The following is an 18,901-nucleotide window of genomic DNA, read 5'->3' as shown; positions in this document are numbered from 1 at the left end:
TATGGTTGTGAATTTTACCATTAGTTATGGAGATGTGCTAGGTCCCACTCCATCAACCCAAGAGAACAACACTACCAAGTAAACCACAGTGACATTATTAAAAATAGCATTTTACAGTTGAATTCAATTATGAACTGCAGCCTAAAAGCAGGCATTTGAAGAGGAAGCAAGCCAACAGCTTCAAAGGTTATTATTAGTGCCTATCATTTAGAGAACATCTCTCTTTTGGGTTCACATTCACTGAAGTTCTGAAAGATGCACAAGTAGGAAATGGTAAATTGTTGGGCTTGGTGTGAATGTGGAGGAAGGAGTCCAGATAAGCCAACTGAGAGGGGATGGGAGGGGTGCTTTTGTATAGGACAGAGGAGGGGAAGCATTTCTAGAAAGAATTAGGAATAAGAGAAGTGCCTCTGAAGTGCTGCTTCTTCTACATTCTTCTCTGTTTCCAAGACAGCTATGCAAATAAGCCCCTTTTAGTGCAATCACAGGGGAGGAAGGGGAGGAGCTCCGGGCTCCCTTTGAGAGCTCCCGGTTTGCCGGCCAGGCCAGTCGACACAAAGATTTCCTCGCTGGGCTACGTTAGGGCCACCCCAACCAGGACAGGAGCCAGTCAACAAGGATGGCAAGGGCAGCGAGTAGGGGAGAGAGTGTGTGTGAATGTATGAATTCTTCTGCTCCCCATCTGTCTTCCCTGACAGTTGGAGAGTGGAGCCCCGAGGGATTAGGTGGGAGGCTGCCTCCTGTGAGGGAGACAGACAGGCTGAAGCCTAGACAGCTGAGAGAAGGGGTGATGACAACAATGGCTGTTCCCCATAGTCGAGGGGGCCAAAGGGAACCATTCTGCCTTTGACTAGGCGCCCGAAGGAAGCAGGGGAAGGCTGTTAGGCCCAAAGCAGGCAAAGAGAAACAGGTATTCATAGGTCAAGAAAGAGGGCTCCAACTTCTAGTAGCCAGGACTCTCTCTTACACGGGACGGCATGCCTTACACAGAAACGGCAGCCACTTCACAGTGAAACGAACAGGTAGGAAGGAGGGAGGGAAGCGTGCAGGTGGTGTCTGGGAACTCAAGGGAGAAGGTACCCAGGGTGGTTGCCAAGGAGACTGTGGAGAGCATACCAAGGCTTTCATATCCCCAAATCCGATCAAAGATGCTTAAGTGCATCCATGTGCCCATTATGGGAATCTACAGAATGCTGTTCGTATGGCAGCCATGGTGAACCCTCAGGCCTGAGACCATCGTAGGATCTGGCCCTGTCCAAGAAAACAAGATCCCAGGTATCAAACAGCTAACATTGAGAAATGTTATTATAAGACAGTCTCTAATGTTTTTCCAAAAGATTGCTCCCCCTCCTGATATACTCTCAAGTAAGCTCCCTGCACACGTCCCCTCACCTCATAGTGCTCTCCCTGGCACAGAGACCTCCTCTCCCATCCTATGGCAGGCCAAGATGGTTCCCCTCTCAGAGACTTAGTCCTACCTGTTCCCTCTGCCTAGAACACTTGTTTCCCACCCCTACCCCCCCACGCTCCTTGCACGCCTGCCTTTTCATCCTTCTTCAGGTCTTCGCTCAAATGTCACCTCCTCAGAGACTTTTCTGGACATCCTATCTCAAAAAGCTAAATGCTCCACCCTCTGCCTCTCCGGTCAGGAGCTCACCATCCTGCTTGTTAGCTGTCCGTTTCCACTGGCTTCTATTCATAAGCTCCTGGCATGGCTGTGTCATGTTCACTACCATATTCCCCGATATCTGGAATGATGCCTGGCATGCCAGTCACTCTCTGGTGACTGAACACCAGGGTGTCACCCCTAGACAGAAGCTTAGCGATCATATAATTCAACCTTGTGAATCTACATGAGAAAACCAGGACTCGTGAGGTGAAGCATCCTCCCTGCCCACAGTCACTGCAGGCTAGCACAAAGGCTGGCATAAAACCCAGTGCTGGGGTAGCATTTTCCCCCACATCGCTCTGGTGCAAACTGGGCATAACCTGCCACGGCGGAATCACACAAGAGAGGAAGACACCCTATTATACTTTAATGTCTTTGTTGCTCTTTCTTTAAGCTCCCTCCTCCCCTACACAGCACAGGGTCTTACAGGCCCTGACCAGGCCTCATCTCGCTGGTGTGGACAGAGCCTCACTTGCCTTGGCCAGTGTAGGTAAAAATGTCACAGTAGGGACTTGGAGCCTCTTTCTCATAGAACCCCAGAGAGTGTGGCTTTTGTGCCTAATCGAGGACCCTAGATGCAGCTGTGCCCAGGGGTTGTGTCACAGACTCAAAAGAGTAATTGCCTGGAAATGAGACTGGCTCAAAATATCCCTAATGGGACAATAAAATCCTGTTACCACAGAATCCAGCATGGAAAAATCTGTCCCGTTAGGTCAGCTAATTGCAAATGAGTCAGTGACTCGTTTTCCCTGTGGTGAAGAGACCATTGAAAGACGAGAGGCTGAAGTGCCCGCTGCCTCAGCCTAGTGATTAACGCCACCAATGAAGCTTCTATTTAGCATGGTGGGAGCGGCTGAGGCTGGCCTGTGGCACCAGCCTCACCTTTCACACTTTACATCCGGTTTCATGCAGGGTGCTTAAGCATGCTGGGCACAAACTCTGGGGTCCAGGGAGCTCTGCGCAGAATAAAGGCGCTTTTTGTTGAGGGCCCATAACAGGAAGTTACCATTTTCTGGGTTAAATCACATGCTGTTGCTACTGATGTTAAACTGGAGATAAGTCCCCAGTTCCCACCCTTCAAAGAGGTGTGTGAGGGGGTACTTGTGGGCACACGTGTGTGTGTGTGTGTGTGTGTGTGTGTGCGCGCGCGTGCGCATGAGTAGTCAAAGGTTCTGTCAGATGGCCATCTCCGCTGTGATGGACTCTGGGCCTCTCTAGAATCATGAGGAAGTTCTATTTTGAGAAATGACTCCCCACACCAAGGCTGACTCTCCTGCACTTGGAGAGGGGAAGAATAAGCCCTTTGTCCCTGACCCTCACCAAACGGACTGCTACTTGAGCAAGGGGTGAAAGGTGGCCCAGTCAGGAGCGCAAACTGTTTTCCTATGAAAGGCGGCTCTCACACCGCACCAAAGTTCTGCCAGTGGGCCTGCCCCCAGGCAGGCTTCCTCTTAGCCTCTTCTGTAAGAGGATATAGCTCCCCCCAAATATTCGCCGGACAGTTCACATCCATTGAGCTTTTAGGGGTTGGACTGAGTTAATGCACATGAAACTCTTAGAATTCCCACATACAGTAAGTTTTCAAAATGTGTTAGCTATTACTAATATTCTTCTTCTTTGCTTCATAGGATCATGGTCCATTAATAACAGGAAGAGCCTTAGAGACCGACCATCTCGTCCTACCTCTCATTTCACAGATGAGGAAACTGAAGTCAAGAGAGGGGGAAATGATCTGCTTGAGGGCACACAGCAGCTTAGTACCAGAGCAAGGATCCATTCATTCATTCATTCATTTCATTAACAAGTATTTAACTGAGTACCTACTAGCTAGTATAGCAAGAGACATAGATACCATGCAAAACATAACTGTGGTGTTATGAAAGATAATAATAATAATAATAAACACAAATAGTGTTGACTATGAGCCAGGCCCTCTTCTAACCTTTATCAACTTACTTAACCCTCACAACCCTTAGAAATATGTACTATAATTCTCCCCATTTTTTAGATAAGGAAATTGAAGCACAGAGCTAATTAGAGGCAAAGCGGGGATTTGAACCCAGGAAGCTTGGCTCTGTAGTCACAGATCTTACACCACTACGGTTGATTGATTTTTGTCCCCTTTGGCTCAAGATGCTATCCCAAAGTGGAACACCCTAAGCAAACTGGCCCTGGGCTGTGCTGGGCCACCAGAGATTCGGTGAGAGTTACATGACTGGCTGGCAAGGTCGGGCCTTGGCCATACAGATGAGGAACAAAGAAAAGCTTTCTAGTCTACTGTACATGGGTTTCTAGCCATCGTTGATGAAATGGCTTTTGAGCTCAGGGACCCAATTCACATTCACGGCTGCTGACAGGGTAGAAGTTGCACAAACGCATGTTGAATGAGGCTCAGAAATATTTTGTAGCCGTATATTTGGTCTGGCTTGTTTTCTCTTTTTGGTCGAGCATAAGAAGGGGCACCTGGGAAGGGGCAGCTGAGACCATCCCTTCCTTGTTCACTTAGTTTGATGTGAGCAAGTGTAGCGGAGTTGCAAGAAGGGTGTTTTTCTGAAGTAATTCAAGCCTTACACCTCCTTCACCTGGACTCACTAATGCAGAAATTACTAGAATTCAAGCAGGACTGGAGGTTTACCTTTGTTGTCACCCAAGAAGAAAGCATGTGTTGTGCAAATAAATAGTATAAATAAGAGCACACACATACTCTGTTTCAACAACCAAAGGACTTCAGATTATTTTGAGCTTATAAATGCTGGGGCGCATGGAATCACTGCACTTCACAGATGTGTTGTATCCGTCTTTTAAGACAGGTATTTATTCGCAGAAGTTAGCTTCAGTTACTCTTGTGCTGATGACCGCTTGGGATTCCTTAACCAATATTCTAGAACTGTGGTTTTCCTTCAATTCAGACTCATCTTTTTCCCCAGTGAGTCTGACACAATGAAGTGTGATATTCACTACTCAGGACTGGAACAGCTTGAACTCTGCTCTGGAAAGCTAAAAAAACGAATTAGCCCTGCAGTGGATTTTTCCCCTCTCTGTTCAACATTAAACCAAAGTACCACAAGAGGAGAAAAAGTGAGTCTAGGGTATGTGATTCTTCTTTTGGGTAACTTGAAACTGACTGAGAACAGTTAGAGTAACTTCTTGAATTTGCGTCCTACCCTCCAAACCATACTGGGTGCAGTGTTCATTGCCCCGGGCTTGGGGTTCAAAGCTGGAGAATTTGCATGGGAGTCTGCTTTGCTACTTACTGGATACATAGGCTGGGGCAAATTACGTTATGAGACTGTTTCCTCCTTTTTAAAAACTGGAGGAAAAATGCCTTCTTCCTGAGGTTGCTATGAGAATTGAGTCCGTGTATTTGAAAGTGCCTAAAACAGAGCTTGATGCCTAAATGTTAGTGAAAAACAAAGCAAAGGATTCTTTGTCTTTAGACACCCTACCTTCTCCAGGAGCACTATCCCCCACCCCCATCAATCTGGGTAGAGAGGTGATGTAAATAACTTCTCACCCTGCTGTATAAATGGAGGCCAAGGCACAACCCTTTAAGCGTAGAGTGTGAATGCACGGTGGGGTCAGCAGTTGTCAAAAGACCTTGTTGAAAGGCCACTGTGTGTGTGTGTGGGGGGGGGGGGCGCTGAAAAGGCTGACTGTCACCTCTTCCTCCATGGACTTTCAATTAGTCCTTGGCCCTTCGATTAAGAATTGCTATCAAATGATAGTGCTCCATTCGGGGATTGTTGTGGCTTCCAGAGCGGAGGCTGCAAGACCTATCTTTGATCACCAGGGACCACGTGGGCCTTTAGGAGACCCTGGTTTCTTTTCATGGCAATGTCTTTAAAAATAGCACCTCAGGGACACCTGGGTAGCTCAGTCAGTTAAACGTCTGACTCTTGATTTTGGCCCAGGTCATGATCTCATGATTCATGAGATCGAGCCCCACATTGGGCTCTGCACTGACAGCACAGAGCCTGCTTGGGATTCATTCTCTCTCTCTGTCTCTCTGTCTCTCTCTCTCTCTCTTTCTCTCTCTCTCTCTCTTCCTCCCTTTCTCTGTCCCTCCCCTGCTCACATACTCTCCCTTTCGAAATAGATAAACATTAAAACAAATAAAAATAAAAATATCACCCCAGAAATTTCATGAGGATGGACAAGGGAGGGAAGAAAGAGGGAACACAATGCCTGTGGCTTGGAACTTCAGCTTGATCTCGCCACTGCTGCTTAGATGTCTGTCTCCTACTGGAACATAAGTTCTCCAAGAGCAGGCCCACTTCTGTCCCCTTCTCCACTATTATCAGAGGCTAGAGTGTGCTTGCCACGCAGTCAGCACCCAAGCATCGTTCAAGAGTAAATGAATGAATGAGTGAACGTATGAATGCATGCATGATCTGCTTACACTGCTGTTAGGTGTGACCCAGGCTCTGGCAGCAGCTCTGAGTCATTTTGCAGATCACAGTGAGGAGCACAGACTCTGCTCCCGAGGGAAGCAGTACCTAAGGATCTGGCTTCTCTGTGTGACGCAGTTGGAGACCTATAATGAATGCCCCAGGTGATGGTTTAGTGGAATCAACTTCTCGGCTTGTTTGGGGATTATACCGGGGCTCCCCTTGGTACTGCAGATGGAAATCAAAACAGACGCTTGTTTGCCCCGAGTGCCATGTATTGTGGATACACTCTCCTCAGTGCCTTCCCTGAGAGGCCCATCCGTGTGCTGACAGCTGATGCAATCGTGGCCTCCACCCTCTCTCAAGTCCTGCTATCTCTATTCTAGACGTCTGCAAGTACTTTGCAGCAGAGCTCCCTGCCTCCATTGGGCACCTTTCCAGTTTATCCTGAGTGCCCTCCTCAAGCAGAGCTCTCGGCTTACCTCCCGGGCTCCCACCCCACCAGCGGGATGGAGTGAATGTCCTCTGCCCTCCTTTGTTTGTGTTGCCTCACTTCCTGTCTCCTCATCTGCTCAAGACACCCTTAGTGAATGCCGACACAGGAGACGTGGCAGAGAGCCATGTGCAAGAGCTGGGACACACAGGGGTCACACTGCCTGGGTTCAAATACTCAGGCAGGTGACACTCACTTCCTTTCTGCAAGGATTACCATGACGATGTGTAAAGTGCTCAGCACAGAGCCTGGGGTGTGAGGAGGGTTACCAACAGAGGCGCTGTGCGAGTCTAGAGCAGTGGTATGTCATAAGGTCCTGGAAGAAGGAAGGGTTGGTGTCCTGAACAACAAGCAGAAGGTTGGAGAAGAAAGTCCCAGCCTGAGAGAACAATATCTGCGAATTGCACATGGGTTGGCAAGGCTGGAGCAAATGGTGGTGGGGTGGTTGGCAGGCCACAGAGGCAGGCAGAAGCCAGATGGTTACAAGTCATAGGAGGCATGCCAAGGAATTGAACTTGACTCTGAATGCGATGACATGAAAAGAAGGAGAGTGTTAATGGCCAGTCAAGTTTTTTTTCCAAAAGACTCCTCCAGCTACAGCATAGAGGATGGACCAGAAATGGTGCAAGTTTAGTGATACAGAAACCGATGGGAAGAATTCTGCCACAGTCTAGGTTAGACCTGAGCTAAGGCAAGGACAGTGGGGCATTCAGAGACCTTGGGGATGTAGAATTGAATAGAACTGGTGACCGGCTGCCTCTGAGGCCAGAGCAACAGGAAGTGCCCGAGACAAGTAGAGGACCCAACGCTGACATTATAGGTACAACCACAATTTCCATTCACCACAGGCTGCAGGGAGTTGATACGGTTTGTTAGACAAGGGAAGAGCCAAAGGAAATGTGTGGCCTGAGAACAATCTGATAAAGGGCCCATTTTAGGAGGATTCTTCTGGTGAGGTTGTACGTGTGGACTAGACTGGAAAGGAACAGACGTGAGACCCGGGGACTAGTTACAATGACACTGAGGTAATAGTCCTGACAGGACTCGATGAGGGCCAGCACCGGGAGGATGGGAGACAAAAGATCCCATGTGAGGGGGGCTGCCTGAGAAAGGGCAGCAGACATCGCGGCTGACCGGATTCTGGGATTAGAGAGGCCAAAGTGAGGGTGGAACCAAAGGCCACTGGTGCGCACCCACGTGCGTGAGAGAGAGTGGAGATGACTGCTGGCTGAGCACCCACTGTGGGCAGTTGCTGAAGGATGGGGGTGCCCCTTAGGAGAAGACCATCCTCTCGTTGGTGACACCCAGGCTGCACACAGTATCCAGAAGGTACTAATTAACTATGTTAAGTTGACTAGACCGGCCACCGAGCATACCAAGGCCTGGACAAAGAAGCAGGCCGCCCACTCACCTGTGCAGAGCTCCTGTGGTAAGGGGAGTAGTGCAGCGGTCCAGAGATGGCTGTGTCGTGGGGGAGGGCCGGGTACTGGCTCTGCATTGGGGGAGGATGCTGGTTGCCATAGCTCCCATAGTTATAGCTCCCCGTGTACCTAAACCGCAGTAAAAGCACATTGAATATTGTGAGTCACGGAAGGGACAGCAAGTCACTTTGACACCTTTAAAAATCAACCTCATCTTCTCTTTCTCTTTTAGTTCTTCTTTCTCATTTTCCATTTTACTCCTCCTTTTTGGTTCTTACCATCTCCAACCCCGCTGTGGTGAGTTTAAACTCCCAAGTTGATTTTCCTTCTCTCCCTCCCAGCACACCTCCCTTACCACCCAGAGAGCACTTAGGGAATGAAAAGCCAGCTCTGAGCAAAACACAATTAGTGATGGAAACCTCTACTCCTGCTCTGTGGCAAAGCCCGAAGTCAAACAGGAAAGAAAGAAGACGTTACTTTGGGATTTATGTTTTGTATTGTTCAGGCCTTTGCTTGCCTGTGAGGGGGAAGGATGTCGTGTATTATGAGGAGCTCTCTCCAGCGGGGAAACACCGGGGCACGGTCAGCCAGCTCTCAAAGACTCCCGTGCTGAGCCTGGCTCCACCGCTTTCCAGCTGTAGGAACATGGGCTACCCACAGCCTTCTCACATTTGTAAAAACGCTGCCCCTCGTTATTCTGGGGGTTCACGTACGTGAAGACAATCTATACAACAGAAATTCCTGTAAAACATGGGATATTCTTATCACTGTTCTCAATAACATCTTTACAGCAAAAATGCTGACATAAGACCGCGTGGGTGTCTATTCTGCCATTGCTCTAGAATCAGAAAGCTTCCTGAAACAGTTTTCAAAGTCTATTCTAAATGTGTGGGAAGATACTCTAAGAGAAGTAAACTCTGAGAAAATAACAGCTGCCCTATTCACTGGTCAAGGGCACCTGAACCCAGGCCAACAGCCAGGCCCGTGTCCAGCCTCGGGGTTGTCACCTGGCTGCGTGATGCTGGGCCACTGTGTGGAGGAAACCTGAGAGGGCCTCTTCCTGTGGTCTGCTGGTCAGCACCCACATGGCAGAGTCTTACCTTCTTCAGCATAAGGGCCCTTTTTTTAACGTCATAAGTGGTTTTCAGATTGCTGCACGTTAGACATTTTGAGATTAGTGTCTTTTAATGAAGACAATGCATGATGGCAAGAAGCTACTATGATTCAGGTAACAATTTTAATTTTTTTTTTTTTAACGCTTATTTATTTTTGAGACAGAGAGAGACAGAGCATGAATGGGGAGGGTCAGAAAGAGAGAAAGACACAGAATCTGAAACAGGCTCCAGGCTCTGAGCTGTCAGCCCAGAGCCCGACGCGGGGCTCGAACTCACAGAGCGCGAGATCATGACCTGAGCCGAAGTCGGACGCCCAACCGACTGAGCCACCCAGGCGCCCCCAGGTAACACTTTTAAATGGATTTGCAGTTTATTCTTCACAGCAACACCACCACCTCCAGGGACCTTCAGCCCTCGGGTGGGAAAGTCCTCCTCTAATCCAGTCCTAGGAGACCTGGACCCCGCCATGAAACTTTCCCACCCGGGGGAACTGCTGGAAGGGAGTTCTCTGCTGAGGCTCTAAAGCAGAAAAGAAGGAAGAACACAGGCTCTCGAGTCAGACAGATGCTCAGCCTGGGCCCTGCATTTACCAGCTGTGTGACCCTATGCAACAGAACTTGAACAAGTCTCAGTTTCCTCATCTGTGAAATGGGCTCCCTAATGCCCACCTCTCTGGCCTTGCGGGGACCGCAAGAGACGGTTCTCTGCAGTACCCTACAGTGCCGAGCGCACTGCCATCTTTGCGACGGGCACCATTCTTCCTGCCCTTTGAGAAAACAGCTGCAAGTGAACCCTGCTGTTTAAAACCAAATGTAAAAGTATGGTGGCATGCATTCCAGGAAGGTCACCTACCCGTGCTCCTCTCTGTGCGGATAAACTGGTATCCGGTGTGTGACGGAGGAAGAAGGCACATGAGTACTCCTCATGCAGGGCAGCTGCTGGGAGTTTTCAGCTGGGGACCCTGCTGCCGTTGTCACCGTATAGGTCAGAGACCACGTGTATGACTGCATTGCTCCTGCAGAGACAAATTAAGATGCATAAATCACTAACACGGTTCTTCCATGCCCCATTCTTACAACACTTTAGTGGCCTCCCACGCTCTTTAAGCTGAATGTCAAAATCTTTACAAAGCGTGTGTCTCAGTCCTTGCTGACCTCACAAGAAGCATCCCCCACCTCTGTCTTTGTTCTCTGATCCAGACACAAGATCTTTCTTTCATTTTTTTCCAGAGAACCACGATTCCCAGCACCCCGGGGCCTTTGCACATGCTGTTACTGCTGTCTGAAACCTCATTCTTCCCTTAGTACCCCCCGTGTCTTAATCCCAGACTAAGTCAGATCCCCTACTGCACTATAGTCCTTCATGGTGCCTACCACAGTTTGTAATCTTACACCCATTAATGAATGTGATTGGTTTAATGCCATCCTCCCTCCTCCAGACTAGAAGCCCTATGAGGGTAGGTGCCTTGTCTGCTTTGTCCACTATTGGATTCCCAGTGCTTACTAGTGCAGAGCCTGGTGACCAAAAGTTTTTCAATAAAAACTTTAAAAGGAAGAAAAGGGAAAGGAAAGGTAGAAAGAGAAAGAGGGAGGGAAGGAGAGAGGACAAAAGCTCAGGGAGGCACAGCCGAGTAACTTCTCAACGCTCAACTAAACAGGTGCTGGGGAGCCAACAAACCACTGTAAGCAGCCCTAAGTAGATTACTGGGCTCTGCCTACCCAGGTCTTTTTGAAGATTATTAGACAGTGACCTGAGCGGTGACCTATTCCATACATATTGCTAATTCCATTAATTTACTTTTTAATTGGATACCTTGAAAATGCTGGGGATTGGGAAGAGAAACTGACAAAATGCAAAACCCTCAAGATGCTTAAGAATTTTATGAGATGGTTAGAATATAAAGATGGTAATTTAAGAAATCACTAAGTGATATACTCATTGATGTCTGATAAATTTGAGAATGTTGATATAGTGGAAATAATTAAGCCTATTTTAGGAGGTGGAGGGAAGACCATTCAACACCCCGTTGCAGACGCAGGGAAACTGAAGAATTGGTTAAGGGAAACCATTCTTAAGTGAAGTAAAACATGGTGCTCCGTTTCTGTGTTTTCTGCAGCAGATCTTTTCTATCTCAGCATTCCTGGGGGAAGATAGGAGAGCGGTTCTTGTTAAAAACTGCAGTCCCTTCCATCCCAACGACTTCGCAGATGGCACGTGAGTAGCTGCACTGGCATAGAGCAGGTGGAAGAAAGAGTTGGTGGACCAGCACTATGCCAATTACATGGCAGACATTCAGTGAGCGATGCTCTGAAAGGTGTGTGAAAATGCAATCCTACTTTGAACACAGCTGTTTATTATTAAAAGAACTCTGTATTGAACTCTTTCGTAAATTGGGAGAATCCTTTGGAATGCAAGTAATGCCCTTTTTTTTTTTTAACGAAGTGACAAAGGTTCATTCCAAGAACATGAAAAAGGGACACTACTTATTGAGCATTTAATAAAGCCCAGGCACTGTGCTTAGTGCTTTACCGATAACCTTGAGATAAAGATCGTGCCTACTTCACAGGTGAGGAAACTGAAGGTTAAATCTGAAAGAACTTAAGGGAGTGCATAAGAATACAGAAGATTCAAGAAGATAATGTGAATGGGGGAGTCAAGGAAGAAATTAAAATTGGAGCAAAAAGTGCAACAAGGAGCGAGGCTAAACATGCATACTCTTCCCAGAGGCGGGCCTTAGACTTGGCGCAGAGACTTTCCAGGAGACGATGCCACAAGGGAAACCTGACAGGTCAGGAGCCATAAGATAGTAGACAAACTGCTCAGGAGTAAACTGTCCTTGGAATTATGATCAAACAAGAATTTCTTTCAGATGCCCCCATAAAAGGCAACTGTGAACTGCTTAACAGTGTCCTCAGCAACACCCTTACAGTGGGCTCCAATCTTGATTCTCAGGACCCTTCCTTATGTCAACACTTCAGGCTAGTGGCATCTCACTCAAGTCCAGTTCAGAGGAATTTCAAATGTTAACTTGCACGAGGTCCCAGTGGGTGGGGCCGGTGGGGCTCTCAACTCCGGTCTGCCCCATGCTTTTATTCTCTCTACCATATTGCTGCTTCACTCTGGCTCCGAGTCCTGCTGAGCCTCTTATACTTTAGGAGGCTTTCTCGCATCAACTGCAAAGCAAGCATGAGAATACGTATCTTGCAGAAGTGTTTTGAGGGTTAAGTGAGATGAGTCTGGGGCGTGGGAGGCTCTTAACGGGATTCATGCACTCCTCACCGTGAATTCAGGTATTCTTATATGAGACTTTCTTAGAGCAAACATTTCTATATGTCCCATTTCAGATGCCAGGGAAGAAAGACAAGTTTCTTGGGTCAGATTCTGTCACCAGGGATGAAAGGCTTGAATAGCAACAGAAATTCAGCTAATTACAGCAAACTTCTAAGTGTGTTTCTCCATAAAATCATAGGTGTTCTTATTCATCAGTATGGCTAAAAGTACCCCTTTTCCTGGTTTGCACATGTACATCATATACAAAAAGATAATGACTTCAGCAGGCTGTGAGGCATCATTTATGGTAACTGCAAGGAGACTGGAAAGAAAAAATTCCAAAATGATCATGCCCCAGATGATTGGATTATGCATGACTGCACTCCTCTATATTTTGCACTTCATATGAAGTTATATTACTGTTATAATTTTTTAAAGTACCCTTTCTATTAAAACAGGTTATCTCTAGGTGGTGGGGTTGAGGAGGGCTTTAAAGCATTTCTTCACTTTGCTTATCTGTATTTTTCTATAACGAATGTGTATTGTCTCCATGAAAAGAAAAACATTATTAAAATATATTAAACAAGCTTGATAATTGGAGATGGAATTGGAGGGAGGTGGGAAGTATGGGAGAACAATGAACCAGCCACAGCAAGCAAGTAATTAACCCTTCAAGCCCCTGGGACCTCAGGAGAGCACCGCAAAGTCAGTGGGTATTTAAAGGAGGCAGCTCAGGAAGCCAAATGATTTTCTCTTTTTCCCCAAGCAGTAGGAAGACAGAGTGATAATAGCCATCACCTGAGAGAATGGAGTAGAAGTTACTTTTGTATGAGCTCCTGGAGCACAGCAACTGTTCCTTAGTCATCTCTGTATCCCCAACAGAGGGTCTGCCAAAAAGTAGGTGTTCAGTAAATTTTTGTTTCATTGAATTTGTTGTTGGAGGAGTAAATGCTGCTAGAAATAGACGTTATCAAACAAAAAGCTAGTGGAACTCTTGGAAAAATGGGCTCCCGTGGTCTGGGAAACAAAACCCCTAAATGGCCGTGTGCCAGCAATCTAACAGACCCACTCAGGCAGGCTTAAGCAGATTAACACCTACTGGCTTGGGTGAGAAACCCTTTTTGCCTGGGGACCAGAAAAGAACACCCCTTGCATTCCCTTTCCTATCAGTGGGACCTCCAGTGAGAATTGCTGCTGCTGCTGCTGCTGCTTTTTTAAGGAAACAAATAAAAGGAAATGTGTGCAGTTCACAGTTTTGCTTAATTTTTAAGACAACGCTAATGCTTTTTATTTATTGGAAAAACAATAACCTTCCCTAGTTGCCTAATTCCCCTTTCTCTTTTTCTCCATGACCTGTATGCCCACTCTTATTTCAAAGTCTGAGAATAGTGGAGAAAGCCCCCTGATCTCTAAGAATACCATAAAGATCCCCAAAGATCTGAGAATCCTATAAAGGTAAGTGTTGTCTGTGTTCTAGTCTTAAAACTGCAGAAGAAGATTTTCTTTCCTTTCCATCCCCAACAAAATGTTTTTCATTCCTGAGTTTTTGTTGTTGTTGTTTTCTTGGAGGGGGTTTTCAACTCAGGACAGGAAGGGTGCTTGAAACATAACAGGCAGTCAGTAATGACTTGTTGAATAAATGAAAGAATGAATGATAAACCATCCAGCATAAACCAGACCTCATGCTATTTTCTTTTTATACACTGACTCACTGAATCTTCACAATAACCTCTTGAGGTGGGAGGTATTACCTCTTTCTTTCAGGTGAGAAAACTGAGGCCTAAGACTTGCTCAGGTGAGTGGCAGAGTTGGGATTTGAACCCAGATGTGCCCAACTCCAGAGCCTTTCCAAAAACAACAGTCGCCTCTCACACTTGAACGTGCATTTGAATCATAGGAGATCTTGTTAAAATGCAGATTCTGATTCAGTAGGTTGGGAGCTGAGCCAGCAATTCTGCATTTATAACAAATTTCTAAACGATGATAATGCTGTTGGTCTGTGGACCACACTTTGAGCAGCAAGGGTCTATAAACCACCCACTGCCTCCGGTCACGCATGCTCCATGTTAAGGGCCATTAAAGATCAGAAGTTGTAAGGTTCTAGTACAGACTTGTGAAAATTCAGGCTACTTTCCAGTCTACCTGGCCATACCCTTCCTTCAGATCTTGGACTAAACCACTTGATCCTTTTCTCCACTAGGATTCTATGAACCATCACAGATGTTCAGGTTTTGATCTAACCTAAGCCTTTTGGTAGTACCTTCCTGAGAAATAAGCTCCTTTAAGTATGTCTGGATTCTGGAACTGCCTATACAGTAGCCACTAGACGTAGATGGCTATTTAAATTTAAATTAATTAAAACAAGGGGCCCCTGGGTGGTTCAGTTGGTTAAGCTCTTCATCTCAGAGCATGATCTCGTGGTTTGTGGGTTCGAACCCCTGCATCGGGCTCTGTGCTGACAGCTCAGAGCCTGGAGCCTACTTCAGATTCTGTGTCTCCCTCTCTCTCAGCCCCTCCCCTGCTCACTCTCGCTCTCGCTCTCTCTCTCTCAAAAATAAATAAACATTAAAAAAATTAAAACAAAATACAATTAAAAATTCAGTTCCTTCATTGCACTAGCTACATTGCAAGGGCTCAGTAGCCCCATGTGGTTAGTGTCTACTATTTTGAATAGCTCAGATTAAAAAAAAAACAAAGTTGCCATCATCACAGAAAAGTCTACTTGAACCGCGGGCTATCCGTGGCTCTATCCCCCATTGGCTACCATCCATCCCTAAGGCAGTAGTGCTTAAGGACAATACTTGCTGGAGCTGAAAACCTCATGTTTGTGTTACACTTTATCAGTAGCTCCATGACCAGGAGCAGCAAATGGATCCGTTCCCAGAGACAGACGGGGATTCAAGATCTGGCTGCCACCTACCTCTGCAACTGCCCCCACTGCCACTCTCCCCTTATGTGTGTCCGTTAGTCAATCCTCACTACGCCAGGCTCTTCTCCGCCTTAGGCATGTGCACGTGCTGTTCCCCACTACCTGAAATGTTCTTTTCCTCTCCCCAAACTTTATGCGCTGACTCTTTCTCATACTCCAGGTCTTGGATAAATGTCACCTCCTCAGGTGGGCCTTCTCTGACCATTTCGCAGCACACTATTATTCTCTTTATGACCACCTGAAATGGTTTATTTAGCTGGTTGTTTACTTCTGTATCGACTCTCCTACCCACCAGAATATAAGTATTCAGGGGCAGTGACAATGCCTGTTCTTTTCACTTCTGTACCCCCAGGACATGCCCCAGATTAGACACGGAATACATGGAGTGGACCAAAGAATGAATGAGCAAACCCAAAGGCCCCCAACACCAAGCCGTGACCTTGATGATGCGAGGTCAAGAAGAGATTAAGCAATCTATTTTCAATCCCAGCTTATATTTCCTAATTCCACTCCTTTACAGAAAAGGAAGCAGCAGGGATGGAGGAGGAGGTTCTGTAAATGAGTCATCGTGGGCTCTGGGGCAGGGCTGCTGTGTCCACCCTGTCCTACTCATTTTAGCTGCCCTCAGAATAACTGAGCTTTTGTTATTTGCAAAGAGTAGGGGCCAGTTATCTTTGTTACATCCTCAAGTGATGTAGAGAAAATGCAGCTGGGCAGGCCAGATGTTCTACAGTTAGGGCCATTTATAAGGAATTTGCCTTTATTTCTTTAGGCATCCTAGCATCTCAATGATTTAATTTGCTGGTTTTGTGTTGCAGGGAACCCATGGTGGGAAGGTGAAAACATGAGTTTAATAGTTAACTTTTATTGTCATTGCTAAAGGAGGGAATACTTCAAATGACATCATAAACCAGGTCTTAGAGCCCTTCCGAGGCCTCACCAGGACAGAGCGGGAGCTTTACAGTTTGCATTAAATGACAGTAAAGAATTGCAGCCCAATGTCATGGTAAGTGGGCCCGTCAGTTTGGCACCACCTGCCACGCTCCTAAAGAGGAAAAGAGGCACTTTACCTGAATGGAAATTAAAGTTTCTGAACTTTGCTGGGCCAGGAGTGAGGGGGTAAGCTCACAAAGTTAGGGAAGAAAATGGATAAATGGGCTAGATTTTACCTTGTGGAAATCTGTTGAAATGGAATCCTTTGCTAGTCTTGTTTCATGGCCTTGCCGTAGACTTGAACATGCCCAGTCAAAATCAGCCACATATCACAGTGTTAGGAGCCTGATATTCCTTTCCTTTCACTTTCTTCCACTCCCCCCCCCCACCCCGGCTTTTAAAAACAATTAATGAAAACAGTCCTAAGAAAACATACTTAGAAACACATGTAAGTATGGACACAGAACAAGATAGATGAGCAGAGTGGCTGTTTCCCTAGTGAGTCATAACTCACTATCTATAATATACCACTTTGTATCCACGAGTCCTTGTACCAAAGGATGCCAAAAGATTATGTGCAATGAATTAATTTTCTCTTTGTGCTCACCAAGCAGACATAATACTGTTCTCTTTTTCATAGCTGAAAAATGGGGAAGTGTCCATCAAAAGTGAGACACTGATAATGTGGAAGGGCTGCAGACACCTGATTGGCCTTGACTCTAAATCAAACTTGATGATATGTACATCATCTGAGCAATGATATTCAGAGTATGCTAGAGACCCAACAAAATTAACTAAGTCACATAAAATTTCATTTAACGTGTTAATGAACTGTTTTAGCCAGGAGTTGTTTTGTTTTAATATTCTCCACTTCTTCTTTATTTTTGCTTCCTGATTTCCTTTTTAAAAATTGCTTTTTTAAAAAAAATTGTTAACCACTTCAGATACTATTTGGAAAGTAATGGTATATAAATCAACCAGTAATTTAAAGATGGAAATAAAATGGGACACCTGGGTGGCTCAGTCAGTTAAGCTTCCAACTTTGGCTCAGGTCACGATCTCACAGTTCCCTGAGTTCGAGCCCCGCATAGGGGGCTCTGTGCTGACAGTTCGGAGCCTGGAGCCGGCTTCAGATTCTGTGTCTCCCTCTCTTTCTGCCCCACCCCCATTTGCGCTCTATCTCTGTCTCTCAAAAATGAATAAATGTTAAAAATAAGTAAATAAATAAAAATGAAAATAAAAATTAACTGGGCATAAAGACCATATGTTAACTTAAAAAAAAAGAGACATGGGGCGCCTGGGTGGCGCAGTCGGTTAAGCGTCCGACTTCAGCCAGGTCACGATCTCGCGGTCTGTGAGTTCGAGCCCCGCGTCAGGCTCTGGGCTGATGGCTCGGAGCCTGGAGCCTGTTTCCGATTCTGTGTCTCCCTCTCTCTCTGCCCCTCCCCCGTTCATGCTCTGTCTCTCTCTGTCCCAAAAAAAAAAAAAAAAAAAAAGAGACATGACAAATGCATTTTATAAGATACACAATAATTGTTTTCGAATTTACAGTATTGGTCAATGAAATATTTGCACAAATCCTCAAATTTAAGAAACCTCCTATATTTCTTAATACCTAGATGTATATCATGGCTAAATGTGCTTTATAATGCAATGTCTATAAAACCATACATGTTGTTAGGAAATTATGTTTATGTCTCCTTCAAGACTATGACCCACATGCATGCCAAGATCCAGTCTAATTTCACAAGGGAGTATTTCAAAAGTGGTACTTGAGAAAAATATTACACATAGTTTTATCTAGGATGACATTTTTAATGCCCCCTGGAGATATCTGAGAACAAAGCAGGAATGTGCCAAAATCTTCAAAGGTTACGATCATCTGAAAAGAACCTGTTTTACATTTGTATTTCTAAGAAGCTACTTTTATGACTCGTGAACACATTGCGCAGAAATCTCTGAACACATTTATGGTATTCCTGTGGCTTTGACTATCACACCTGCCACACCTTGGGGCCTCCAAAGTGCTGTGAAAAAAGCCAGGCAGACTCACTAGCTGGATGAGAATTATGAAGAGATCCTAGAAATCTTGCCTTCACACCTTCCCTATCCCCTTATTCCCTTAGAGTCTCCTCGCTGGATATGCTGCTGCACTGCAGGAAAGCTCCCCCTTGAACCCTTTCTGCTTCACAATGCAGAACTGCTTCATTTGCATAATTTCCCTGTTTATTTTAGAAGTAAGGATGTTATCACTAACTGGCTCACGTGGGTGCTTCCCAGAAGGGTAAGGGGTGGGGGGTGAGGGCGGGCAGGATTGTTCAGATGACCGGCTGTTCTTACTGGCCTGTTCTTACTGCCCTGGTTTCTTCCTGAGGCAGGAGACTGGGGGTTGCTGCCCCATATTCCGGCCTTGGATGGACCCCTGAGCAGCTGAGCAGCTGAGCAGCTGAGCAGCTGGAGAGCTGTGGACAGTGCTCAAGTTCTCTTCCCTTTTCATTTTCAGGGACTAAGGCTGTTCTTTTCTCCGTGGCTCTTCTTCTCAAGCCTCCTAAGCAGGAACTACAATGACCCAGTACAGAGAGAAAAGGGGAGGGACGAGGGAGGGGGTGTTCTTCCCCCTCAAAGTGGACACAAAACATGATTCAGGTGCATCCATGTAAACAAATGTGATGCCAAAATCTAA

General features: G+C 46.2%; 1 protein-coding gene across 6 annotated transcripts in view; it reads right to left on the bottom strand.

Annotated features, from left to right (window-relative positions):
• RFX4 (regulatory factor X4) overlaps positions 1 to 18,901 on the bottom strand; it is a 143,680-nt gene that overhangs the window by 2,067 nt on the left and 122,712 nt on the right. For 5 of the 6 annotated variants that reach the window (XM_042947604.1, XM_042947605.1, XM_042947606.1 and 2 more), the window contains 2 exons: positions 9,939 to 10,101; positions 7,962 to 8,100 (listed from right to left, as the gene is read on the bottom strand). In XM_042947604.1, coding sequence (XP_042803538.1) covers positions 7,962 to 8,100; positions 9,939 to 10,101 — 302 coding nt within the window. Of the gene's footprint in view, positions 1 to 4,413; positions 4,667 to 7,961; positions 8,101 to 9,938; positions 10,102 to 18,901 lie in introns of those variants that run through there. The other variant, XM_042947607.1, reaches the window with a different exon arrangement.

The sequence above is a fragment of the Panthera leo genome, chromosome B4, assembly GCF_018350215.1.
Source record: "Panthera leo isolate Ple1 chromosome B4, P.leo_Ple1_pat1.1, whole genome shotgun sequence".
Lineage (NCBI taxonomy): Eukaryota > Metazoa > Chordata > Mammalia > Carnivora > Felidae > Panthera > Panthera leo.
Note: the sequence above shows the minus strand (reverse complement) of the source record. Positions and strands in the feature narration are given on the sequence as shown.